The 26,115-nt window shown below is 49.3% G+C and overlaps 1 protein-coding gene and 1 pseudogene across 5 annotated transcripts in view; both read right to left on the minus strand.

The window, feature by feature from the left end:
• Window positions 1-3,543: 3,543 nt before the first annotated feature.
• The window catches only part of CMKLR2 (chemerin chemokine-like receptor 2), a 186,349-nt gene continuing 163,777 nt past the window's right edge, over window positions 3,544-26,115 (minus strand). For all 5 annotated transcript variants that reach the window (XM_063932665.1, XM_063932663.1, XM_063932662.1 and 2 more), the window contains exon 2: window positions 3,544-21,525. In XM_063932665.1, coding sequence (XP_063788735.1) covers window positions 20,446-21,504 — 1,059 coding nt within the window. In that variant the 5' untranslated portion in view covers window positions 21,505-21,525 and the 3' untranslated portion in view covers window positions 3,544-20,445. The remainder of the gene's footprint in view (window positions 21,526-26,115) is intronic.
• On the minus strand, window positions 24,183-24,300 carry LOC134946026 (5S ribosomal RNA; annotated as a pseudogene).

A 26,115-nucleotide genomic window follows, 5' to 3' on the forward strand; every position in this document is an offset into this window, starting at 1 on the left:
GAAACCCACGCATCATCACACACCTCATTTTATTTCTCAGATTCAGGAAAACTACAGGTAGTTTTTCCCTCACCGAACATAATACCCCTTTTTGGTGGTACTCGTATTATCAGAAATGTCTAAAACATTTTCCATTGTCTCAATCATGTAACGTGTGGCCCTACTGGAAATCACGGTTGTCTCTTCACCGTCGACACAGGAGTCAGTATCCGTGTCGGCGTCTGTATCTGCCATCTGAGGTAACGGGCGCTTTAGAGCCCCTGACGGCCTATGAGACGTCTGGACAGGCACAAGCTGAGTAGCCGGCTGTCTCATGTCAACCACTGTCTTTTATACAGAGCTGACAATGTCACGTAATTTTCAACAGTACATCCACTCAGGTGTCGACCCCCTAGGTGGTGACATCACTGTTACAGACACTCTGCTCCGTCTCCACATCATTTTTCTCCTCATACATGTCGACACAAACGTACCGACACACAGCACACACACAGGGAATGCTCTGATAGAGGACAGGACCCCACTAGCCCTTTGGGGAGACAGAGGGAGAGTTTGCCAGCACACACCAGAGCGCTATATATATACAGGGATAACCTTATATAAGTGTTTTTCCCCTTATAGCTGCTGTATGTTTTAATACTGCGCCTAATTAGTGCCCCCCTCTCTTTTTTTTAACCCTTTCTGTAGTGTAGTGACTGCAGGGGAGAGCCAGGGGAGCTTCCCTCCAACTGAGCTGTGAGGGAAAATGGCGCCAGTGTGCTGAGGAGATAGGCTCCGCCCCCTTTTCGGCGGCCTTATCTCCCGTTTTTCTGTATATTCTGGCAGGGGTTAAATGCATCCATATAGCCCAGGAGCTATATGTGATGTATTTTTTTGCCATGTAAGGTATTTTTATCATGTTTTATTGCGTCTCAGGGCGCCCCCCCCAGCGCCCTGCACCCTCAGTGACCGGAGTATGAGGTGTGCTGAGAGCAATGGCGCACAGCTGCGGTGCTGTGCGCTACCTTATTGAAGACAGGAACGTCTTCTGCCGCCGATTTTACGGACCTCTTCGCTCTTCTGGCTCTGTAAGGGGGCCGGCGGCGCGGCTCCGGGACCCATCCAGGCTGGGCCTGTGATCGTCCCTCTGGAGCTAATGTCCAGTAGCCAAGAAGCCCAATCCACTCTGCACGCAGGTGAGTTCGCTTCTTCTCCCCTTAGTCCCTCGATGCAGTGAGCCTGTTGCCAGCAGGTCTCACTGAAAATAACAAAACCTAAACTAAAACTTTCACTAAGAAGCTCAGGAGAGCCCCTAGTGTGCACCCTTCTCGTCGGGCACAGAAATCTAACTGGGGCTTGGAGGAGGGTCATAGGGGGAGGAGCCAGTGCACACCAGCTAGTCCTAAAGCTTTCTTTAGATGTGCCCAGTCTCCTGCGGAGCCGCTATTCCCCATGGTCCTTACGGAGTCCCCAGCATCCACTTAGGACGTTAGAGAAATGGTGTCAATGTCGATATACCCACCAAAAACAATAAAAAAAAACTTGACTTTTTGACCTGTTGACATTCTAAATGTCTGTATTTTGACCTTGGTGGGATTTTGAATGTAGTATTTCATACTGATCCTGGCAGACTTAACGCAGTGTGACGTCTTCCAGTTGCGTCTCTGGGGCTGATTCGGGGATGGCTGCTAATGGCATCACTGCTACGTATTTGGATGCATCGCAGGCCTGACCAACCTGTCTCTCCAGCTGTTGTGACACTGCATGCTTCATGTTCTAGAATGCCCTAATAATGTGGGCAGGGTGTGCTGGGACTTATAGTCTCAAAACGCCTGGAGAGCATCAGGTTGACCAGGCTTGCATCAGCTGTTACAATAAGACAATGCTGCAGGAGGCATCTGAGGGCTAAAAGTGCCTACGGTCAGTGTTGCAGATGCAGCATTGGCTGACCATCCGTCACTGGTTGTAGCATCGGTCATCTGGATAGGGCTGCTCAGATTGGCCACCTCACCTGCACAGCTAAGATCGGTATACATCGGAAGAGGTAAACTCTCCCCACACCCCCCTCCTACCCCCTCCTCCTTCCCTTCAGGAGCGCTGCCAGGTCCCATACCCTCTCTGCCCCTAGTGGCTGCAGCCTGTCAGACTGCTACTTAGAGAGTACTACATGCAATACATAGTAACTAAGGTTGAAAAAGACAATTGTGCATTGAGTTCAGCCTATTTGTGGTCTCCTATGCAGTCTTATTATAAGACTAGTTATTTTTGTTAGGACTAGTTATTACCATACACCACTCTCAGGCAGGGAATTCCAAACACTTGGGCCCTCATTCCGAGTTGTTCGCTCGGTATTTTTCATCGCATCGCAGTGAAAATCCGCTTAGTACGCATGCGCAATGTTCGCACTGCGACTGCGCCAAGTAACTTTACTATGATGAAAGTATTTTTACTCACGGCTTTTTCTTCGCTCCGGCGATCGTAATGTGATTGACAGGAAATGGGTGTTACTGGGCGGAAACACGGCGTTTCAGGGGCGTGTGGCTGAAAACGCTACCGTTTCCGGAAAAAACGCAGGAGTGGCCGGGGAAACGGTGGGAGTGCCTGGGCGAACGCTGGGTGTGTTTGTGACGTCAACCAGGAACGACAAGCACTGAAATGATCGCACAGGCAGAGTAAGTCTGGAGCTACTCTGAAACTGCTAAGTAGTTAGTAATCGCAATATTGCGAATACATCGGTCGCAATTTTAAGAAGCTAAGATTCACTCCCAGTAGGCGGCGGCTTAGCGTGTGTAACTCTGCTAAATTCGCCTTGCGACCGATCAACTCGGAATGAGGGCCTTAGTGTCTTTACTGTGAAAAAACTTTTTCGCCTCAATGTATGGAAACTCCTCTCCTCTAACCTAAGCGTGTGACCACGTGTCCTCTGTGCTGATCTTATAGAAAACAGGTTCCTCCCAAGCTCTGTGTATTGACCCCTTATATATTTGTAGATGTTGATCATGTCCCCTCTTAGTCTCCTCTTTTCCAATGTAAACATGCCTAGCCTTGCAAGCCTTTCCTTGTATTCCAGCGTCTCCATGCCCTTGATTAGTTTGGTCACCCCCCTAACCTTTTCTAGCTCCAGGATATCCTTTTTGTAGTATGGTGCTATAACACAATGGGCGGTATTCAATTCTTTCTGCCCCCTTCCACACCTGTTTCTGCTGATGGGCGTGGTATCATCATTTCAGTTCGCTAACCCTTGGGGGGTAGTGAGGCACCCTAACGCTTTACGCAGCTAAACCTATTAACTATGGGCGTAATAACGGGGATCACTTTAGAAATGAGATTGGGCAATATTCAAATGATATATTATGTCCAATGTGTTCTTCACAGCCCACCTGCCATCAGTATTCTGCACACCATTGGGTTTATGTACAGCTGAATCAGGCCCTGTTTTCCTATCCATCTGCATGTAGATCTATTTACATTCTTCCTGCGGTGCGGAAACCTGCATTTAGTGTACCTACCCGAGTTCTAGCGGGTTATTCATTCTCCAAAGTACATAAAGAACAGACCACACAGTGACAGTTAGTTTTTATTATAGCATATGTATAAATGCTGGATGTCGCAGCTGAGAAAGGCCAGCATACAGGGTGTGATATCACTGGAAGAGAGCACTGCGCATTACACCGTATAATGATCAGGACTGTGCAGGGAGACCTACATCAGCGGTAGGAAAGAGTACACTGCTGGGCCCACAGCCCTACCCTCAGGTTTAATCAAAGCACATATTATTAGAGACACATGACATCGCCTGCAGGTACATTATACATAGGCAAGATTACTAAGATTGTATAACCCCTTACAGCCCAGAGCTGCTGTGCGCCGTGGTTGTGCCGGCAAATCTTAATAATACCCGGCCTTGTGCATGAATTACTTTTTTAAATCTCCATTTCCTTAGAGCTTTGCAGTAACGGTGTTTGGGCGTGCTCACATCATTGCAGTGACACAGGCTGGAACCCGCCGGGTACAAAGGTGACAGACTGATGCAAGGAGCATAGGAAACGTTCTATTTTACACCATCTGTCGGGCAGACACTAGAGAATTAATTGAGGTTCAATAAGGTCGCAGCACCTTGCTGTATGTCTCGCAGTGATAGCTTTGTATGGGAAGCCGACATAACAAGGTTATCCGTTGCGCCTGCACCGGTGCTAGGATTGGCGACCGGAAAACACTTTGTTTAAATCTATGGGAAACATTTTTCCATAATCAATCGTGCACAATGCAGCACATAATACGCCTGGAAATGCCCAAACCCTCTTCGTGTGACAGGATATATGTTACGTGACCTTAAACACTTGGAAACTGATATTTGGGTCCTGGTATACATTTTTCTTTATCATCCACTAGGGGTCACTGGAGTACTCTTGGGATATGGACGGGCTTCCGCAGGAAACAGCACTGAATATTTAAATTAGTAACACTCCACCCCTCCATATCCCTGAGCACTTACTCAGTGTTTTTTCTGTGCTGAACGTGGTAGCAGCTTAATACCTGAAGTCACGGTTTTGTTGAAGAAACTTTTATTTTTATTTTTTCTACTATTTGTACACATCCCTTTCCCCCTTCCAAAAGGCAGGGTCAGGGATAGTGCAGCTGCTGATAGCAGCACGGGCGTGTCGGGCCTCTCTGAAAGAGCTCCCTCACAGCCCTCACATCCTCCTGCACTGGCTAGCCGGCGCTTACTGAAAAGCCCCGTCGGAGCCTCCGCACGTCTGCAGGAGTAAGGTATGTGAAACGGGGCGGTCAGCTCCCGCTGCCGCCCCGACGTGTGGGGACATAGTGCTTGGTGACGGCAGAGGGATTGTTACGCGGCTCTCCCCTCTCAGCCTCCGGCAGGTACCGCGGCTCTCCCCGCTCAGGCGCCCGCACGTTCGACCGCGGTTCTCCCCGCTCAGGCGCCCGCACGGTCGGCCACAGACCTCCGTGCAGGCACCGCGGCTCTCCCCGTTCAGGCGCCCGCACGGTCGGCCACAGACCTCCGTGCGGGCACCGCGGCTCTCCCCGCTCAGGCGCCCGCACGTTCGGCCACAGACCTCCGTGCAGGCACCGCTGATCGATTCTTACAGGCCGCCGCCCGCCGCAGCGCTACCTTGATTAGCTGACGCCGCTATTATACACGAGGCCACCGCTGGGACACACGAGGCACATAGCGCTCTACGATACCCGCTGGGGGCCCACACGCTGCGCTGCCGCTGTAATAAGCTAAAAGAGCAGGCAGCCATTACAGGGGGGACAATAATAATGTCGCAGAGAAATACTGCAGCAGCAGAGGAGATTGTTACAGTATAATCAGTGAAAGTTGTACCAGCACGGTGATTATATGTATAAGTTAGCAGGGCAGACATTTTTAACATGCTTCCTGTGTTTTCCTGCTGTGATTCCAGAACGTTCCTGCCTTACATCTCTACACCACCGGAAGGCGCAGGGGTGTTAGTGGGAATTTGGGATCAAATTTCTTAGTACTGGCCACGTGTATTGCACTGGGCCAGATATATATACAGAGCCACCTTATTGCTATTTTACTGAGTCGTGCAGGTGTCTGTTTTTTGTGTATTGTATTGTCTGTCGCCATGAGTAAGGCACCAGCAAAAACTAAAAAGCATATTTGCAAAGTATGTGGCAGTGTGTTACCGAATGCATCTACCACATGTAACGTATGTTTTGTGGATTCCGTTCAGAATACCATTTCTGCTCCGGTTTTGCAACCAATTTCCTCACCGGACCCTCCGTGGGGTATGTTAGTAAATGTACTGGAGAAATTTCAGACAGAAATGACCGCTGCTCGTCTGGAGCGAGAAACGTTAAGATCTGAGTCTAGGGTGAGACCGCCAGAACTACCGGAGGCGTCTCAGCCTTGCGTACGGTCCAAATCCATTTTGGGCAAACGGGATAATTTTCATATGTCTTATGATTTTCCAGTGTCTGCTATGTTGCATTCTGACGATTCCATCCCAGACCTCACGGAACACGATGAGGGGGAGGAGGGCGAAGTGGAGTCAGATGGCGAGGATGTTAACAGTTCCGGCATTGATGATCTCATCAGAGCGGTACGGCAGTCGCTAAGGTTTCCTGAAGCTGAGCAGCCTCTCACCAATGATCAGGTCGTATTTACTAAACGACGGAAGACGCCAGTAAGTTTTCCTGTGTCGGATTCTCTAAATCAGATGTTAGTAGAAACAAGACAGAATCCAGATAAACGGTTTTCTATACCTCGCAGATTTAAGTCTAGTTATCCGTTTCCAGACTCGGTAACGTGTACATGGGAGAATCCACCAATAGTTGATTCTTCAGTGTCAAAGCTTACCAAGAAATTAACCATACCAGTGCCATCAGCTACTACGCTTAAAGATCCTTCAGATCGTAAGATAGAAACTATGCTAAAATCCATGTATGTAGCAGCAGGTGTGATGCTAAGACCTGGATTGGTTGGCATTTGGGTCACTAAGGCGCTCATAATATGGCTTACAGAACTCAAATCTGCTTTACATGACGAAAACCTGATAATTCAGGTAAATCAAATGATTGAGGCTGTAGAGTATCTCTGTACAGCGTCTACTGACGTCTGTCAGCTCACTTCTCGTATTTCATCTTCGCTAGTTATGGCACGAAGAGCACTCTACCTGCGTACTTATCAAGCGGAGGCAGAGGTCAAACGAAGTATAGAGGCGTTGCCTTACGATGGCAAGAAGTTGTTTGGTCCAGAATTGGACGCATGGATTAAGGAGGCTACGGGAGGTAAGTCTGTGTTCTTACCAGTGCCTCCACCTGCGCCAAGAAGAAGGTACGCTGGACCTTCGTTCAAATCCTTTAGATCTCAGCCCTTTCGAGGACGTGGCAGAGGATCAGCCACGCCTGCTAGACGTGGTCGAGGACGTGGTTTCCATCAAACCAACACAACTCGCCAAGACGCTAAGGTTACCGACAAGCCAGTGGCATGACGGCCTACCAGCCCATCTCGGTTCTCCAACTGTGGGAGCACGCCTTCAGACGTTCCATGGGGCGTGGTTCCACACATCCGCGGAGGGCTGGATTCGCAATTTAGTGTTAAAAGGTTACAAAATAGAGTTCGACTGTCTGCCGCCTCTGCGGTTTTTCAAGACAGGCTTGCCTCTGTCGGACGACAAGAGGACAGTTTTGCAAATTGCCATTCAGTCCTTACTGGATTCGGCAGTGTTGATTCCGGTCCCTGTACACCAACAGGGTCAGGGTTATTATTCAAGTCTATTTGTGGTCCCGAAGCCGGATGGCTCAGTCAGACCAATATTGAACTTAAAGGGCCTCAATCAGTACGTAACTTACTACAGATTCAAACTGGAGTCTCTACGGTCGGTGATTGCGGGGTTAGAGACCAAGGAATTTATGATTGCGCTAGACCTCAAGGATGCGTACTTACACATTCCAATTTGGCAGCCTCATCAGAAATTCTTACGATTTGCAATACGCCAGAACCATTACCAGTTTCAGGCTCTGCCGTTTGGCCTGTCATCAGCGCCTCGGGTATTCACCAAAGTAATGTCTGTGATGATAGCTCACCTCAGATCCCTGGGAGTGACAATAGTTCCGTATTTAGACGATCTGCTCATCAAAGCTCCGTCTCCACAGATACTTACCCAACATGCGCTGCTAACTTACAATGTACTGGTTCACCACGGTTGGATTGTAAATTTCAAGAAATCACATCTGATTCCGTCTCAACGCCTTCAGTTCCTAGGTATGATTCTCGATACGGTCAATCAAAGGATTTACCTACCACAACAAAAAGTACAAATGCTACGCCATCTAGTACGATTAGTACTCAAACCACGCACAGTGTCGGTACACTTGTGCATTCGCCTGTTAGGCACAATGGTGGCAGCTTTCGAGGCGCTTCAGTTCGGAAGATTTCACTCTCGTCCATTTCAGCTGAACGTGCTTGCCCAGTGGTCGGGCTCGCATCTGCAGATTCACCACAGAGTGAGGTTGTCACCAATAGCAAGAGTTTCTCTGCTATGGTGGCTCAAGGAACACAATTTAACCGCAGGAAGACGGTTCGGAGTTTGCAATTGGATAATTCTAACTACGGACGCCAGTCTCAGAGGTTGGGGAGCGGTAATTCAAAATTGTCAGCTCCAGGGTCTCTGGGCGGATCACGAGAAATTGCTGTCTATAAATGTTCTAGAACTCCGCGCAATTTACAATGCGCTACGACAAGCAGTGCACATGATTCGCTCTCAGCCTGTCCAAGTGCAGTCAGACAATGCGACGGCGGTCGCATACATCAACAAACAAGGAGGAACGAGAAGCCGCATGGCAATGCGGGAAGTAGCTCGAATCCTCAATTGGGCGGAATGCCACCAGGTGATATTGTCGGCCGTGTTCATTCCGGGAGTGGACAACTGGGAAGCGGATTATCTCAGTCGTCGGGATTTTCACCCAGGCGAATGGTCATTAAATCCAGAAGTGTTTCACATGTTGGTTCAGCGATGGGGTTATCCTCAGGTGGACCTGATGGCATCTCGACACAATCATCAAACGCCCCAGTATGTGTCCAGAACAAGAGATCCAAAGGCAGTCGCGGTGGATGCTCTCACTGTCGCGTGGCCGTACAGTCTTGTGTATCTGTTTCCACCGTTTCCGCTGCTCCCTCTGGTGCTAAAACGGATCAAAAGAGAGTCGCTCACAGTCATACTAGTGGCGCCTCATTGGCCTCGGAGAGCTTGGTTCTCGGATCTCCGAGGATTACTCGCAGACGATCCGTGGCCGCTCCCGATACGTCCAGACCTGTTACAACAGGGTCCGTTTCTTTACCCCGATTTAGCGCGGCTGCGTTTGACGGGGTGGCTGTTGAGACCACCCTCTTAAGAAGAGAGGGCATTCCAGATTCAGTTATACCAACCATGTTACGAGCTAGAAAGCCGGTTATGGCAGCTCATTATTACAGAATATGGCGTGCCTATATAGGTTGGTGTGAAGCTCGGAAATTTCCGACATCAGCTTTCAAGTTATGCCGCCTTTTGTTGTTTCTACAAACAGGCTTAGATGGAGGATTGCGTTTATCTACACTAAAGGTGCAGGTATCTGCTTTGTCAATTTACTTTCAAAGACGATTGGCTCTATTGCCGTCTATACGCACTTTTCTCCAAGGTGTACTCAGGGTACAGCCTCCATTCATACCACCTACAGCGCCATGGGACTTGAATCTGGTTTTGGAGTTCTTACAGTCTTCATATTTTGAACCCTTACAACAAGTGGATATAAAGTTTCTCACTTGGAAAACAATTTTTCTCTTAGCCTTAGCTTCCGCAAGGCGTGTTTCGGATTTGGGTGCCTTGTCATGCAAGCCACCGTATTTGGTGTTTCATGATGACAGAGCGGAACTTCGGACGAATCCCGCCTTCTTACCAAAGGTAGTGTCATCTTTTCACATCAATCAACCAATAGTAGTTCCTGTGTTGACAGCACATTCTGGAACTCTGGATGTGGTTCGCGCATTACGCGTTTATGTATCCCGAACGTCTTCAGTTCGTAAGACGGATACGTTATTTGTTCTCTATGATGCTGCCAAGATGGGTTGGCCAGCATCTAAACAAACTTTATCCAGATGGATAAAACTGACCATACGCCAGGCTTACCTTCATGCTAGGTTACAACCGCCTACGTCAGTAACCGCTCATTCCACACGTTCTGTGGGAACTTCATGGGCAGCTGGTCGTGGGGCTTCTGCGACGCAGCTTTGCCGGGCGGCTACATGGTCTTCCGTGCACACGTTTGTGCGCTTTTACAAGTTTGATACTTTTGCGGCATCAGCATCTAGCTTTGGCCGCCTAGTTTTACAAGTGCCAAACAGCTCTCCCGCCCACGGGGGAAGCTTTGGTACGTCCCAAGAGTACTCCAGTGACCCCTAGTGGATGATAAAGAAAATAGGATTTTGGTACTTACCAGGTAAATCCTTTTCTTTGAATCCATAGGGGGCACTGGACGCCCACCCAGAGCAGTTTTACCTACTTGTGGTTAGTTCTGAGGATCTTATGGTAACACACTTTCACCGGCTGGTTCAAGTTACAAGTGCTGGTTAGGGTGTCAACTGTTAGTTGTCAGTAACGTTATGTGTTAACTTCGTTATTGTCAGTTATGTTATGTGTAATACTCCATTATTAACCTCTCTTAATTCCTGTTCGGCTCAGTAAAAAACACTGAGTAAGTGCTCAGGGATATGGAGGGGTGGAGTGTTACTAATTTAAATATTCAGTGCTGTTTCCTGCGGAAGCCCGTCCATATCCCAAGAGTACTCCAGTGCCCCCTATGGATTCAAAGAAAAGGATTTACCTGGTAAGTACCAAAATCCTATTTTTTTTCCAAGAATTCAATTATTTATCCAGTGGTTTAAAAATAAGATTTTAAACCTACCGGTAAATCTTTTTCTCCTAGTCCGTAGAGGATGCTGGGGACTCCGTAAGGACCATGGGGTATAGACGGGCTCTGCAGGAGACATGGGCACTATAAAGAACTTTAGAATGGGTGTGCACTAGCTCCTCCCTCTATGCCCCTCCTCCAGACCTCAGTTATAGAAACTGTGCCCAGAGGAGACGGACAGTACGAGGAAAGGATTTTGGTAACCTAAGGGCAAGATTCATACCAGCCCACACCATCCACACCGTATAACCTGGAATATACGCAACCAGTTAACAGTATGAACAAACAGTATCAGTCAGCGACTGATCTTAACTGTAACATAACCCTTATGTAAGCAAGAACTATATACAAGTCCTGCAGAATGTTGTCCGCACTGGGACGGGCGCCCAGCATCCTCTACGGACTAGGAGAAAAAGATTTACCTGTAGGTTTAAAATCTTATTTCCTCTTACGTCCTAGAGGATGCTGGGGACTCCGTAAGGACCATGGGGATTATACCAAAGCTCCAAACCGGGCGGGAGAGTGCTGATGACTCTGCAGCACCGATTGAGCAAACATGAGGTCCTCCTCAGCCAAGGTATCAAACTTGTAGAATTTAGCAAAAGTGTTTGAACCCGACCAAGTAGCTGCTCGGCAAAGCTGTATAGCCGAGACGCCTCGGGCAGCCGCTCAAGAAGAGCCCACCTTCCTAGTGGAATGGGCCTTTACCGAATTTGGTACCGGCAATCCAGCCGTAGAATGAGCCTGCTGAATCGTGTTGCAGATCCAGCGAGCAATAGTCTGCTTAGAAGCAGGAGCGCCAACCTTGTTGGCTGCATACAGGACAAACAGAGCTTCTGTTTTCCTAATTCGAGCCGTCCTGGCTACGTAAATCTTTAAGGCCCTAACTACATCAAGGGATTTGGAATCCTCCAAATCTCCTGTAGCCACAGGCACCACAATAGGTTGGTTCATATGAAACGATGACACCACCTTAGGCAAAAATTGAGGACGAGTCCTCAACTCTGCTCTATCCACATGGAAAATGAGATAGGGGCTCTTATGAGACAAGGCCCCCAATTCGGACACCCGCCTTGCAGATGCCAAGGCCAACAACATGACCACCTTCCAAGTGAAAAATTTTAACTCAACAGTTTGAAGAGGCTCAAACCAGTGAGATTTTAGGAACTGTAACACCACGTTAAGGTCCCATGGTGCCACTGGGGGCACAAAAGGAGGCTGAATGTGCAGCACTCCCTTTACAAAAGTCTGGACTTCTGGGAGAGAAGCCAATTCTTTCTGGAAGAATATAGAAAGGGCCGAAATCTGTACTTTAATGGAGCCCAACTTTAGGCCCATATCCACTCCAGTCTGTAGAAAGTGGAGAAACCGGCCCAAGTGGAAGTCTTCCGTAGGAGCATTCTTGGCTTCACACCAAGAAACATACTTCCTCCAGACACGGTGATAATGTTTCGCCGTCACCTCCTTCCTAGCTTTTATCAGAGTAGGGATGACTTCCTCCGGAATACCCTTCCCAGCTAGGATTTGGCGTTCAACCGCCATGCCGTCAAACGTAACCGCGGTAAGTCTTGAAACACGCAGGGCCCCTGCTGTAACAGGTCCTCTCTGAGAGGAAGAGGCCATGGATCTTCTGTGAGCAGCTCCTGAAGATCTGAATACCAGGCCCTTCGAGGCCAATCTGGAACAATGAGTATTGTCTGCACTCTTTTTCGCTTTATGATTCTCAGTATCTTTGAGATGAGAGGAAGAGGAGGGAACACATAGACCGACTGAAACACCCATGGTGTCACGAGAGCGTCCACCGCTACTGCCTGAGGGTCCCTTGACCTGGCACAATACCTCCGAAGCTTCTTGTTGAGGCGTGACGCCATCATGTCTATTTGAGGAAGTCCCCAAAGACTTGTTATCTCTGCAAAAACTTCTTGATGAAGTCCCCACTCTCCTGGATGGAGATCGTGTCTGCTGAGGAAGTCTGCTTCCCAATTGGAATGAATACCGCTAACAGAGCGCTTACGTGATTTTCTGCCCAGCGCAGAATCCTGGTGGCTTCCGCCATTGCCACTCTGCTCCTTGTCCCGCCTTGGCGGTTTACATGAGCCACGGCTGTGACGTTGTCTGACTGAATCAGAACCGGTAGGTTGCGAATAATATTCGCCGCTTGTCATAGGCCGTTGTATATGGCCCTCAATTCCAGTATGTTGATGTGCAGACAAGCCTCCTGGCTTGACCACAGTCCCTGAAAATTCCTTCCTTGTGTGACTGTTCCCCAACCTCGGAGGCTCACGTCGGTGGTCATCAGAACCCAGTCCTGAATGCCGAACCTGCGACCCTCTAGAAGGTAAGCACTCTGGAGCCACCACAGGAAAGACACCCTGGCCCTGGGGGACAGAGTTATTTTCTGATGTATTTGAAGGTGTGACCCGGACCACTTGTCCAGAAGGTCCCACTGAAAAGTCCTTGCATGAAACCTGTCGAAGGGGATGGCCTCGTAGGTCGCCACCATTTTCCCCAGTACTCGAGTGCACTGATGGACTGACACTCTTTTTCGGTTTCAACAAGTCTCTTACCATGTTCTGGAGTTCCTGGGCTTTTTCCCTCGGGAGAAAAACCCTCTTTTGTTCTGTGTCCATAATCATGCCTAAGAAAGACAGCCGAGTCGTTGGGACCAACTGCGACTTTGGTAGATTTCGAATCCATCCATGTTGCTGTAGCACTCCCAGGGAGAGCTACACACTTTTCTGCAACTGTTCCTTTGATCTCGCTTTATCAGGAGATCGTCCAAGTACGGGATAATTGTGACTCCTTGCCTGCGTAGGAGCACCATAATTTCCGCAATTACCTTGGTGAACACCCTCGGGGCCGTGGAAAGCCCAAACGGCAACGTCTGAAACTGGTAATGACAGTCCTGTACAGCGAATCTCAGGTATGCCTGATGAGGAGGATATATGGGGGACGTGAAGGTATGCATCATTTATGTCCGATGACACCATAAAATCCCCTCCTTCTAAGCTGGAGATGACTGCCCTGAGCGATTCCATCTTTAACTTGAACCTTTTTAAGAACAGGTTCAGGGATTTTAGATTTAGAATGGGTTTGACCGAGCCATCCGGTTTCGGGACCACAAATAGGGTTGAATAGTACCCTTTCCCCTCTTGTGTTAGGGGAACCTTGATAATCACTTGCTGTTGACACAGCTTTTGAATTGCAGCTAAAATTATCTCCCTCTCTGGGGGAGAAGCTGGTAAAGCCGATTTGAAGAATCGGCGAGGAGGCACGTCTTCAAATTCCAGCTTGTAGCCCTGGGATACAATTTCCATCGCCCAATGATCCACGTCCGACTGAACCCAGACGTGGCTGAAGAGTCGAAGACGTGCCCCCACCGGTGCGGCCCCCCTCAGTGGAGCCCCAGCGTCATGCGGTGGATTTAGTAGAAGCCGGGGAGGACTTCTGTTCCTGGGAACTGGCCGTAGCAGGCATTCTTTTCCCTCTACCCTTACCTCTGGCGAGGAAGGAAGAGCCCCTACCTCTTCTGGACTTATGCGACCGAAAGGATTGCATCTGATACTGAGGAGTCTTCTTTTGCTGTGGGGGAACATAAGGCAAAAAGGTAGATTTACCCGCGGTAGCTGTGGAAACTAGGTCCGCGAGACCTTCCCCAAATAAAACCTTACCCTTGTAAGGTAAAACTTCCATATGCCTCTTTGAGTCGGCATCATCCGTCCATTGGCGGGTCCACAGTGCTCACCTAGCCGAGACCGCCATCGCGTTGGCCCTTGACCGTAGTAGTCCGACGTCTCTCTGAGCGTCTCTCATATATAAGACTGCGTCCTTGATGTGACCTAAGGTCAACAAAATGGCATCCCTATCTAGGGTATCAAGATCAGCTGACAAGGTATCTGTCCAAGCTGCTACCGCGCTACAGACCCAAGCCGATGCTATAGCCGGTCTGAGTAACGCACCAGTATGTGTATAAATTGATTTTAAAGTCGTTACCTGTCTGCGATCAGCAGGATCTTTAAGAGCTGCCGTGTCTGGGGACGGTAGCGCCACCTTTTTGGATAAGCGCGTCAAAGCTTTGTCCACTCTGGGCGAGGATTCCCACCGTACCCTGTCCTGTGCCGGGAAAGGATACGCCATAAGAACTCTTTTGGGAATCTGCAGTTTTTTTGTCTGGAGTTTCCCAAGCTTTTTCAAATAACGCATTCAGCTCATGAGATGGGGGAAATGTTACCTCAGGTTTCTTTTCCTTAAACATGTGTACCCTCGTGTCAGTGACAGAGGGGTCATCTGTGATATGCAAATATTATTATTTATTTATTTATTAGCAGTTTCTTATATAGCGCAGCATATTCCGTTGCGCTTTACAATTAGAACAACAATTATAGAACAAAACTGGGTAAAGACAGACAGACAGACAGAGGTAGGAAGGCCCTGCTCGCGAGCTTACAATCTATAGGGAAATAGGCATTGATACACAAGGATAGATGCTACTTGTCACATAATGGTTCCCCAGGTTGCTAGGTTCTTAATGGGTTGTATATGATATGATCACCCAGCAATGTTGGAAGACAAAATGTGAGTTTATGTGGACTGTACAGAGGGGATGTAACTTGATAGGGAAGCTGTGAAGGTTATGTGTGTGGGTCAGAAATTTGGTAGGCTTGTCTGAAGAGATGAGTTTTCAGAGAACGTTTAAAGGTTTGGAGACTAGAGGAGAGTCTTATTGTGCGTGGGAGTGCATTCCACAGAGTGGGTGAAGCCCGGGTAAAGTCCTGTAATTTTGAGTGGGAACAGGTAATACATGTGAATGAGAGACGCAGATCTTGTGCAGAGCGGAGAGGTCTGGTAGGGAGATATTTTGAGATGAGTGAGGAGATGTATGATGGTGCAGTTTGGTTAATACAAATACAACTTTTATTGCAATAATCATATAATGAATACTTTTGGCCACCCTTGGGTGTAGCCTTGCATCATCGTAGTCGACACTGGAGTCAGAATCTGTGTCGGTATCAGTGTCTGCTAATTGGGATAGGGGACGTTTTTGAGACCCAGAAGGGCCCTGTGACACCGTCAACGCCATTGATTGACTCCCCGTATTATCCCTGGACTCTGCTTTGTCCAATCTCTTATGTAACAAGGTCACATTTGCATTTAAAACAGTCCACATGTCCAACCAATCAGGTGTCGGCGTTGCCGACGGAGACACCACAATCATCTGCTCCACCTCCTCTCTAGAAGAGCCTTCCGCCTCAGACATGCCGACACAGGCGTACCGACACCCCACACACACACAGGGATTGTATATATATATATATATATATACTAGGTGCTTCATCGCGCCCTACGGGCGCTCTTCACACCGTCGCAAGGGGCTACACCCCCTTAACCCTTGCATGCCTTTCTGGGGTTTAATATTTGTATTATACGGAGTATTACCTGCATTCCTTTGTTAGTGGTTAAATATTGCACAATGAAAGGGCGCGCGATGGTGAAGGAGGCGCAGCCCCTTGCGACGGCGTGAACAGCACCTGCAGGGCACGATGTACAGAATGTAGCGGGTGCGGGGAGGACTGCGGATGGTGTCTGTAGATGCTGCGGGTGGAGGGGGGGCAGAAGTGGGGGTGGGGCCCGGATGGGGACGGTTCGGGAGGTGCTGCGGGTGGGGGAGGGGCAGAAGAGTGGGGGATGCAGATGGGGGAGGGGTCCGGAGGCACTGCAGGTGGGGAAGGGGCAGGGGTGCCACGGGTGGGAGAGGGGCAGGTGTGGGGACGTTGTGGATGGGTGAAGGGTTCCGGAGGTGCTGTGGGATGGGAAGGGACGGGAGTGCCGGGGGTGGGGTAGGGGACCGCAGGCACCATGGGTAGGGTAGGGGCAGGTACGGGTGGTGCGGCGGATGGGAAAGGAGGTCCGGAGGTGGTGGAGGGGCAGGTGCGGGGGTGCCGTTGGTGGGTGAGGGGGGGACCGCAGATGGAGGAGGGTGTCTGCAGATGCTGCGGGTGGAGGGGGGCAGGTGTGGGGGGAGACATATAAGGGGGGTGAATGGTGGAGGGGGCCTGGAGGTGCTGCGGGTGGTGAAGGGGCGGAGGAGTGGGAGCTGCGGGTGGTGTAGGGGGTCTGGAGGCACAGCATGTGGGGGAGGGGTGGAGTGCCGCATGTGGTGGAGGGGAAGGTGCGGAGGTGTGGTGCATTGGGGAGAGGTCTGGAGGCGCTGCGGGTACTGTACATGCCATAAAGGGTAGTTGGAGGGTATGCAGTAACAGGGCCAGGACAGGGGTGACAGGGTCAGAACAGGGTTGACAGGGCCAGGACAGGGGTGACAGGGTCAGAACAGGGGTGACGGGGCCAGGACAGGGGCGACGGGGCCAGGACAGAAATGACAGGGACAGGATAGGGGTGACAGGGCCAGGGTAGGGGCGGCAGGACCAGGACAGGGGTGACGGGGCCAGTATAGGGTTGACAGGGCAAGCACAGGGGTGACAGGGCCAGCATAAGGGTGACAGGGCCAGCATAAGGGTGACAGGGCCAGGATAAGGGTGAAAGGGCCAGGATAAGGGTGAAAGGGCCAGGATAAGGGTGGCAGGGCAAGGCCAGGGGTGACAGGGACATGACAGAACACAGGGAACGGGAGAGATTGGTATTAGGGACAAAACAGTGGTGACAGACAGATGTGTCTTACCGGAGTCACTGCTGCTGGCTGCTGCTGTTCCACTCCAACCTGTTGGGATCTGCTGCTGCTGGAGACTTGGCATGGCTGACTCTCTCAGGCTGGAGTCCTGCTTCCTCTGCCCGTCCGCATCCCTCCCCCCCTCCTCAGTCACACACCGCAGACCTCGCGCAGCTGCCGGGCACTGTGGTAAGGTGAGACTGGAAATGACTGGTTAGCCCCCAGGAGATGCTGCAGCTGGAGGGAGGAGGGGGTCATAGCATGCACGTGGCGCGGACTTCGCGGCTGCCGGGCACTGTGGTAAGGGGAGACTGGGAGTGACTGGTTAGCTCCCAGGAGACGCTGCGGCTGGAGGGAGAAGTTGGTCGGAGCCTGCAAGCAGCTCGGATTTCTGCAGCGCTACCCACCAGCTAAAGTGTGTGAAGGAGCTGGGCGCACCTCACTGCGGGTGGCAGCGCTGCAGCTAGCGGTGGGGTTGCCGGGGCTGGAGATAACAGAGGCAGTACGGAACCTGCACAGCGGCAGGTGCCCCACAAAACTGCAGCTAAGAAGCGTGGAGTGTGCCAGAAAGTGACGCTCCTCCGCGCCAGAGAGACCCTGCTGAGTATGCCGATGTGGGGGATCAAGCACACAGTGAGCCGGTGCCCGTCTGTCTGTATGACATACCCCTCACACACCCCCATACCTCCCAAATGTCCAGATTTTCGCGGGACAGTCCCATTTTTTGGGGTCTGTCCCGCTGTCCCACCCGCGTGTCGCAGTGTCCCGCGGTGGGGGGGGGGGGGGGGGGCAGTTGGAAAGCTCCTGTACTCGCTGTTCTGCTTAGCAGAGCAGCGGTGAATAGTGGAGACAGAGGGAGAGGGGGCATTAGGGGGTACGGATTAAGGGGGGGTTCCAGCAGCAGAGCCGGATTAAGGTGGGGGGGCAGGGGGTACATACCGTGTGCCCCACAGTTTTAGGGGCCCCCCCGGCTGGAGTAGCTCTGTCCCAGCTCAGAAGCTCCCCCCCGTACTGCCAGCAACAACGGCAGCATTGTGCTACAGTCAGCACACGCTGCTGCGTATTGGCAGGTCTGTGGTGTTGCAGGGAGGCAGCAGTCTCCCTGCTTTCTTCTGCCTGTGCGGGTGTGTAGGGGGGAGCGACCACCTCCTCTGGATTTACCCCTAGCTGAGGGGCCAAAATCCCATTAAAAAAATAAAAATCGGAATTTGCATAAGGGGGCGTGGCCGCGCATTCCGCGATTAGGCCACGCCCACAGCAGGCACAGCAATGAGATAGGGCCCCCCTGTCTCAAGTGCCCTGGCCCCCCCGGACTCATAATCAGCCCCTGGGGGCATGCCAGCAGCTCATAGAGCGCTGGGCATGCCCCCTCACTGACGAAAACGGGAGCCCTCCCGTGAAGCCACGCCCCCTTTTCGCCGAGTGTGTCCCTCCTTCTGCCTGGAGAAAGCTCCTGCAGAAAGCTGGGAGGTGTGCACCCCTGCCTGTGCCATGCCCATACTATCTGCTTCTGCTCCTAGTCTCCTGTAGATTTGGCCAGATCTGTGACTCATTTGACTAACTCCGCCCAGTGTTGTGACTCCGCCCAGCGTTAGCAAATGAATCACAAAGTCACAGATCTGGGCTATTATATAGGAGATATATGTATGTATGGAGACAGTTCCCCCGATAAGTGGGCACTTGCGCCTTACAAGTGCCCCCCCCCCCCCTCTTTTGTGCCCTCTGTCAACGTGTTCAGCAGGGGAGAGTCCGGGGAGCCAGTTTCTGCAGTGTGCTGTGGAAGAAAATGGCGCTGGTTAGTGCTGTGAGATCAAGCTCCGCCCCCTCAGCGGCGGGCTTCGGTCCCGCTCAAATTTATTTATACTGGCGGGGGTATTGCCTCCGCAGCCTATATATTCCTATGAGCCAGTCCTAGAGGTTTATTGCTGCCCAGGTAGCCCCCCCTGCGCCCTGCACCTAACCGTTGCGTGTTACCTCATAGAAGATCTGAAGTCTTCAGCCGCCTTTGAAGTCTTCTTTCTTCATATACTCACCCGGCTTCTATCATCCGGCTCTGCGTGGGGACGGCGGCACGGGTCCGGGACGAACGGCGAGGGTGAGACCTGCGTTCCGACTCCCTCTGGAGCTAATGGTGTCCAGTAGCCTAAGAAGCAGAGCCTATCATTTAAGTAGGTCTGCTTCTCTCTCCTCAGTCCCATGACGCAGGGAGCCTGTTGCCAGCAGTGCTCCCTGAAAATAAAAAAACTAACAAAATTCTTTTGCAGAGAAGCTCAGGAGAGCTCCTCTGTAGTGCACCCAGTCTCCTCTGGGCACAGGATCTAACTGGAGGAGGGGCATAGAGGGAGGAGCCAGTGCACACCCATTGCAAACCCATTGTAAGTTCTTTATAGTGCCCATGTCTCCTGCAAAGCCCATCTATACCCCATGGTCCTTACGGAGTCCCCAGCATCCTCTAGGACGTAAGAGAAAGAGGAAGTATGATGTACAGAAAAAAAGGGGGGGGGGTACAACACGTGGAGAAAGACTACAAGCCACATTGGGCTCAATTCAGACCTGGATGCTGCGTTCGCAGGCTGAAGCCCTGTGCTGTGTCCGGACGCACAGCAGCCGCACTTTGTGTGCGTACACAGTGAGATTTATAACAAAGTAAGAATGAGATACTTATTTACAAAGGGTCTGTTGCAAAATTAATTCTATTTGTGTATATATATTTATACATAAAGCTGGCAATTGATTTAACATATATAGTATTTTAATATTAAATGTGATAACTGTACAATCATTAAGAACAATAGAAATAAAATCTTCACTACAGATCTGTTTTATGAAGAATGGTGAATTAAAAGCTTTATCCCTTCTAATGTTATTTACTAAAAAGTAACATACTGTATACTGTAGCATGGGGAAACTGGGAACCAGCATTAGGAACCCTGCCACCAAACGTGGCACCACCGACGTGGCTTTACCATGTTCACTGTCCTTGCCCCCAGCATCACCAGAGATTTTCTTCCAGCCCTTTTGGAAGATTGGAATGTAAGCAAGCAGTGAGTGCAGTAATATAGTGTATGTGCAAGCAACGTGTGGAACTACAACTCCCATCAAGCCCTGACAGTTTTTCTATAAGAGCATGCTAAAGATATGACAAGGAATGCTGGGATTTGTAGTTCCCACAGCATCTGGCGTGCTAAGCATTGCCTACCCTGATAGAGTGTATTCTGTTGTGTTAGTAAATAACTGATCATGAACAGACCTCATATAAAGAGAGATCCCAGGGCCGGTAGGATATTAATCCTTTCTCAGTCAGCCGCTAGGGGGCACTGGAACATGCTGACACTGGGGTATAGACGGGTGGTCAAAATTATATTTCAAGAGACTGTTTCGCAGACTGTGGGATTATTCTCGGAATCCACAAGCTGCTCACTTTTAACGCCTGTCTGGCTGATGTCCCGTATAGTGTGCTTGAATATTTCTGCTACCGAGGCACCTAAGCGTGTCCTGAACACTTTGCTTATCAGAACATAAAGGATCGGGTTAATGCAGCTGTTGACGAAGGCCATACTCGTTGAAATGGGCATTCCGACCCTCAGCCAATCGTGATACGCCTCGTCCTCGTGGGCCCTCAGCTCCATAAGGCTTAGTATGTGGTAAGGGGTCCAACAAAGGAAAAATGCCACCACAATGGCCAGCACCATCCAGAAGAACTTACTGTTGGCTTGTGTGCTCTTTCTCTTCATCCTGATCGACAGAATTGTGTAGCAGACGATCATGGTCAGCAACGGGAAGAGATAGCCAACGAAGAACCGGGTCAACGTAAGGGATATGTGGGTCCTTATGATGATGGAAAGATTGGATTCGTGGAAGTTGTTGAAGCAGATGGTGCTGGACTTGATGATCTCTGTGTCTCTGTAGTACAAAGCAGGGCTGGCAATAAACGTGGCCGTCAGCCACACAATCCCGCTAACGATGCCCGACTTGCTCAGTGTCCGATGTCTCTGTGCGAAGTTGGGCCAGGACAAGAGCATGTACCTGTCCAGACAAATGAGGGCGAGGAAGAAGACGCTGGCGAACATGTTGAGGATGGCAATGAAAGAATTGACCTTGCAGAGTATCTTCCCAAAAGGCCAGTGGAAGTTCGTGGCCACGTACGTGATGTGTAGAGGCAAAAATAACACAAAGATCAGATCCGCAACGGCCAGATTGAGGAACCAGAGGGTGCCGACTGTTTTCTCCCATTTGAAACCAGTGAACCAGATAACCATGGCATTTCCGGGCACTCCTAGAAGGAATGCCAGCGAGTAGATGACAATAGACGCTACATGGAGTGCGTGCGGCTGTGTGGCGCCATGCGGGGTTTCCTCTAGGTCGTAGTAATCGTATGCATAGTTGTAGATGTCGAATGGAGAAGGTTCCTTCGCTGGATCCATCTTGTGCTTGAGGATTTGTAGCTGTGTAGAGAACATTGGAAAAGTTTAGACAAAAGTATTGACACCTAACATATATAGGTCACAATTCATTAGGGGTACACAAGGCGCCTGATTCAGAGAGGTGCGCAATGTGTGATTATCGCCCAACTGCGCACGGGTCACGGTGCACGCACCAAGGTTCCTCAGCATTGCTGCTTGCAGGGAGCGTTTGGGGAAGGTAACGGGAGTGGCGGCAAAACAGGTGTGTCTCATCCTACAACTGCGATCCCATACGCACAAAACATAGCGCGAGCATCTAAATTCTCACCGCCATTCTGCCCAACAATTGGCTAAAGCTGGGTACACACTACGCGATGTGTGCCCAGCCGATATGTTGCCCCGACGGGCTGACATATAAGATCCTGGGTACACATCCGACCGATCTAATGAAGATGGAAAGATCGCTGTTCCATCCTTCATTAGCATACACCAGATTGCATGCGACCGCGGGCACCCGCATATCGGGTATACACACTGAACGATATGCCCGATATATCGTTCCGATTCGACCAGAAACACAGGGCTGTAGACAGCTAGCCTGGGCCCCAGTAATGCTGGTGGGTGTGGCCTAATCATGGAGGTGTGGCCACACCCCGTTTTTTTTAAAAGAGCTTGCAAACTGCCTACAATGCACTGCGAAGCAGCACCGTGCACACCTCAGCCAGGGTCCAGGGATCAGTGCGACCGTTGCCCTTACATGCAGGCAGAGGACACTGTCGACATCTGCCGAGCTCTTCCAAGAAGCCCGAGCCTGGGTGATTAGTACCCCCCCCCCCTCCCTTCTCAGCGCCACTGATTGTGTGTATAAAATAACCAATAATAAAGTCTCTAGAAAAGTTTGTAATATAAAAAAAACAGCTCAAAAGAAACCTCTAAATAAAGGATCAGTATTTCTCATTTAATAAGATCTAGAACGTCTGTATTTTGATATTGGTTCTTTATAAGCACATTAGTTCTGCGTTGGGCGCTGCCGCTCTAAGCTGTGGCGTTTGTGGCTGGCATTTGTTTCTTACATAACTGAGTGTGTGTGATACACAAGTGCGCTATATATCATGATTTACACTCCGCTCTCTCATATTACATCGTCTTGCATTGTTATCTTGGCGGTGGCTCTGTTTATTAGGTAGCGCGCAGCCGCGCACATTATTCAGCTTGCCTGGGATTACATAATAACTCCCTCCTAGCACCCAGTACATTTCATTCTTATTCAGTTTATAGTTTTTCCATTTTGTGGTCTTTAAATATTTAATTCTAAACATTTAAACTCAGCTGTCTTTGTGCGAACAGAAATTCTACAGATCATCCCTCTGCGTGATAGCGGTGTGCGCTATGCTGCAGAACACAACACGGTCAGCAGAAACTAAGGTTCACTCCTGCCGGCGCGGCTGAGCTGCGGCCGCATGAGTCTCGGCGCCATCTTACCTGTCGACCGCGCCCCAGACATGCCCACGTTCGGCGCGCACAACCCACCATTCGGGTTGCCTCGCCCCCGCAACGCTCCGTTTCCTCCCTGAAAATGGAGCGTTGCCGCCCCCTCCCACTCCGCGACCGCCTCTGGCTGATTGACAGGCAGAGGCGACCGCATTTTCTGCGGCCCCCCACAGAAAATGCGGACGCATGCGCAGTAGGGACCGCTGCGCATGCGCCCGCGGCACCCCCGCAATAATTCTGGGCAGATTGCGATTTGCGATCCATCCTGAATTAGCCCTTTAGACTTTACTGTAACTGAGTTCTCTTTTATTACTCTTTGTGTTCTAGACCGGTATCACAACATATTTAATATAAATATAATCAACAGTAAATAATCTGAGCGATAAAGTAGAGAGAGATAAAGTATCAGCCAATCAGCTCCTAACTGTCATGTTACAGGCTGTGTTTGAAAATTGACAGGAGCTGATTGGCCGATACTTTATCTCTCTTCACGGCTTAAGCTGGGTACACACTGGAGCAGGAAGGTTGATGATTCCGCACCAGTATTGCACAATTACATGTGTTTATCAGGACCAGTATACATTTGTACGGAGATAATCTCTTATTATTATCTGGTGGTGCACCCAGAGTCAGGAAAGGGCTAGAGCAAACGAAGAGTAAAGAAGACTCTTTTTTGGGTGCACTCTTATTAAGTATGTATTTATGAAATTTGTTAAAACATACAATTTTTATTATATTTAATTAAAATATTGTCCGTATCCACTCATATTGCATTTGTAGGAGGAACAAGTCAAAAAATGGGGTTATGTCCTGGTTTGATCTATCCCAATATAGACTGGCATGGGGGTGTAGATATATTAACCATACACCTGTTCTCATGCCATACCAGTACAAGCTGTGCTTGTTTTAATGGGACCAAAATAGGTCATGCAAAAATATGTATCAGTTACACCGGGATTATGTGTACCAAATAAACTATCTCGTCTAGTCTTAGCCACTTAAGCCCTCAATGGGTACTTGATAGGATAGAACTGAAAAGATTAGGTTCTATTGAGTCTCGCCTAAGAAGATGATGGTTAAGGAGACCAAAAATTGGTGATATACCGATGTTCTTGCCTGAATAGAATCAAGAAAATTGTATGAGATGGGAAGGAAGAAGTAGTGGTGATACTGCTGTTGGTATTCGAGTTTTGATTTGGAACAACCTCAGATTACTACACTGGGTATTCTTTGAGGGTCACCCCTCAAATACTGACCCAGCCCATCACCGTTTTGCTTCCAAGATCAGACGAGATTGGGCTCTAGCGGTGAGGTATGGTAGTAACCTATGAATGAGGAGTTCCACTCACCAATGAGAGTGCACCTATTTAATAGATTTAAGGAAGAAGTGTGGATCTGCTGTCCTGTTAGACCTGGGATTGCTCCCAGGAATCATGGATGAGAGTCCACGAAAATAGAAAAGGTATTGAATTCTTTATAAGAAATAAGAAAGTAACATAGTGCATAGATTCAGGCAATTTATAGACAAAATGTGCATGTAAAATTGCAGATAAGTTTGCACATCAGTATTATCTATGGTATATATTCACACTGAAAACCCAGCAAAAATGCCCTTTTCTGGGTGAGGATTTCATCCAAAACACTTTCATTTAAATATATAGGTAATATATCCAAGGGTGCTATCAAGTGAGGTCTCAGATACAATGTATCAAATATTGTCTGACGAGCAAAAAGAATAATATTATATCAGGTATAACATGTATGTATCAAGACTAGGGCTATCATCTTATATGCTATCAATTAGTTATAATAACTGATAAAAATAAAATTTATTATATTAGTATGAAAGGTGATACCAATTACTGCCCAGGTCCCTGGGTCAGTCAAGGGTGAGGATAATAAAGATATTCTCCCGTGTGAGAACCTTTTTGCATGCCTGGTTCAGAATCCTTCTTGCATATTGTAGGAATCAAGGTCCTTACTGCATATTGGATAGGAATTAGGTAGGAAAACGCGTTTCACCCGTGTCCACGGGCTTGCTCACTTCCATTGCTGCTATCCTGGCGTGATGCAGGGTTTAAAAGCCCTGGTATTAATTAGTCAGCCAATGGCTGTGATTTCCTAATTGCAGGTTCAGCTCCTGCTGTGTTTAGGCGGAAGCTGTATGTATGTAGGGTTGCTTGGCAACCCTGGAAGCATCAGCCTATTCGGGGTGAGGGGGAGGTCCCAGGTCCCGGCCGGAAGGAGAGATGACCAATCGTAGGCTCACGCCAGGTATGTGTATGCGGTTGCTAGGCAACCTGACATACACGGACTTAGCGAGGGTGACTGATTCTCATTAGCCTCGGCTTTCCGGACACAGGAGAAGTCTGTTGTGCCTGGCTCGTGAGGTATGTGTATGCGGTTGCTAGGCAACCTGACATACACGGACTTAGCGCGGGTGACTGATTCTAAATAGCCTCGGCTTTCCGGACGCAGGAGAAGTCTGTTGTGCCTGGCTCGTGAGTGTCGAGCATGACACAGGGTTCTAGTGGAGAATGCATCTCTCGATCAAATCGGCAGAGGCCGCATTTGTATATGTGGTTGCCTAGCAACCTAACAGTGTCTGGCGGAGATCTCCGATCCTGGACGGCAAGAGAAGCGGTACACATTCTGCTAACCTAGCTCTATGAGTATGGTTGCTGAGCAACCAAATGGGTTTTAAGGCTTGCTGGAGACAAGGAGGGTGGAGGGGCGGTCTCATTTTCGGGAAGGTTAAAAATTAATTAAGAATTATTAATGAGGGATGCTCTGGTTATGGAGCTAGATTATTGCTTAGTCATTGATCATCGGAATAAGCAATTATGTTACTGCCATATACTTATAATTATATATCTCGGTTAGAGAAGTGATTTAGTGTTGGATAGCAGTAGCGAGGTCCCATGGGTAAGTAGAAGGAAGTAAGGAATAGGGAGAGGGGATGAATAGTGCAATCTAAAAATCAAATTAAAATTGTGAAGCTATTAATTCTGAATTCTAAACTTTATTTGAATAAAAATTATTTTCTTTATGTACATTAAATTAAGACCACCATAGTGTTTTTATTGTTGAGGTGTTGTGCCAGGTTTGCCAAATATATGACAGCATTGTGCGGGGGGAAGG

This window comes from Pseudophryne corroboree, chromosome 7 (assembly GCF_028390025.1).
Source record: "Pseudophryne corroboree isolate aPseCor3 chromosome 7, aPseCor3.hap2, whole genome shotgun sequence".
Taxonomy (NCBI): Eukaryota; Metazoa; Chordata; class Amphibia; order Anura; family Myobatrachidae; genus Pseudophryne; species Pseudophryne corroboree.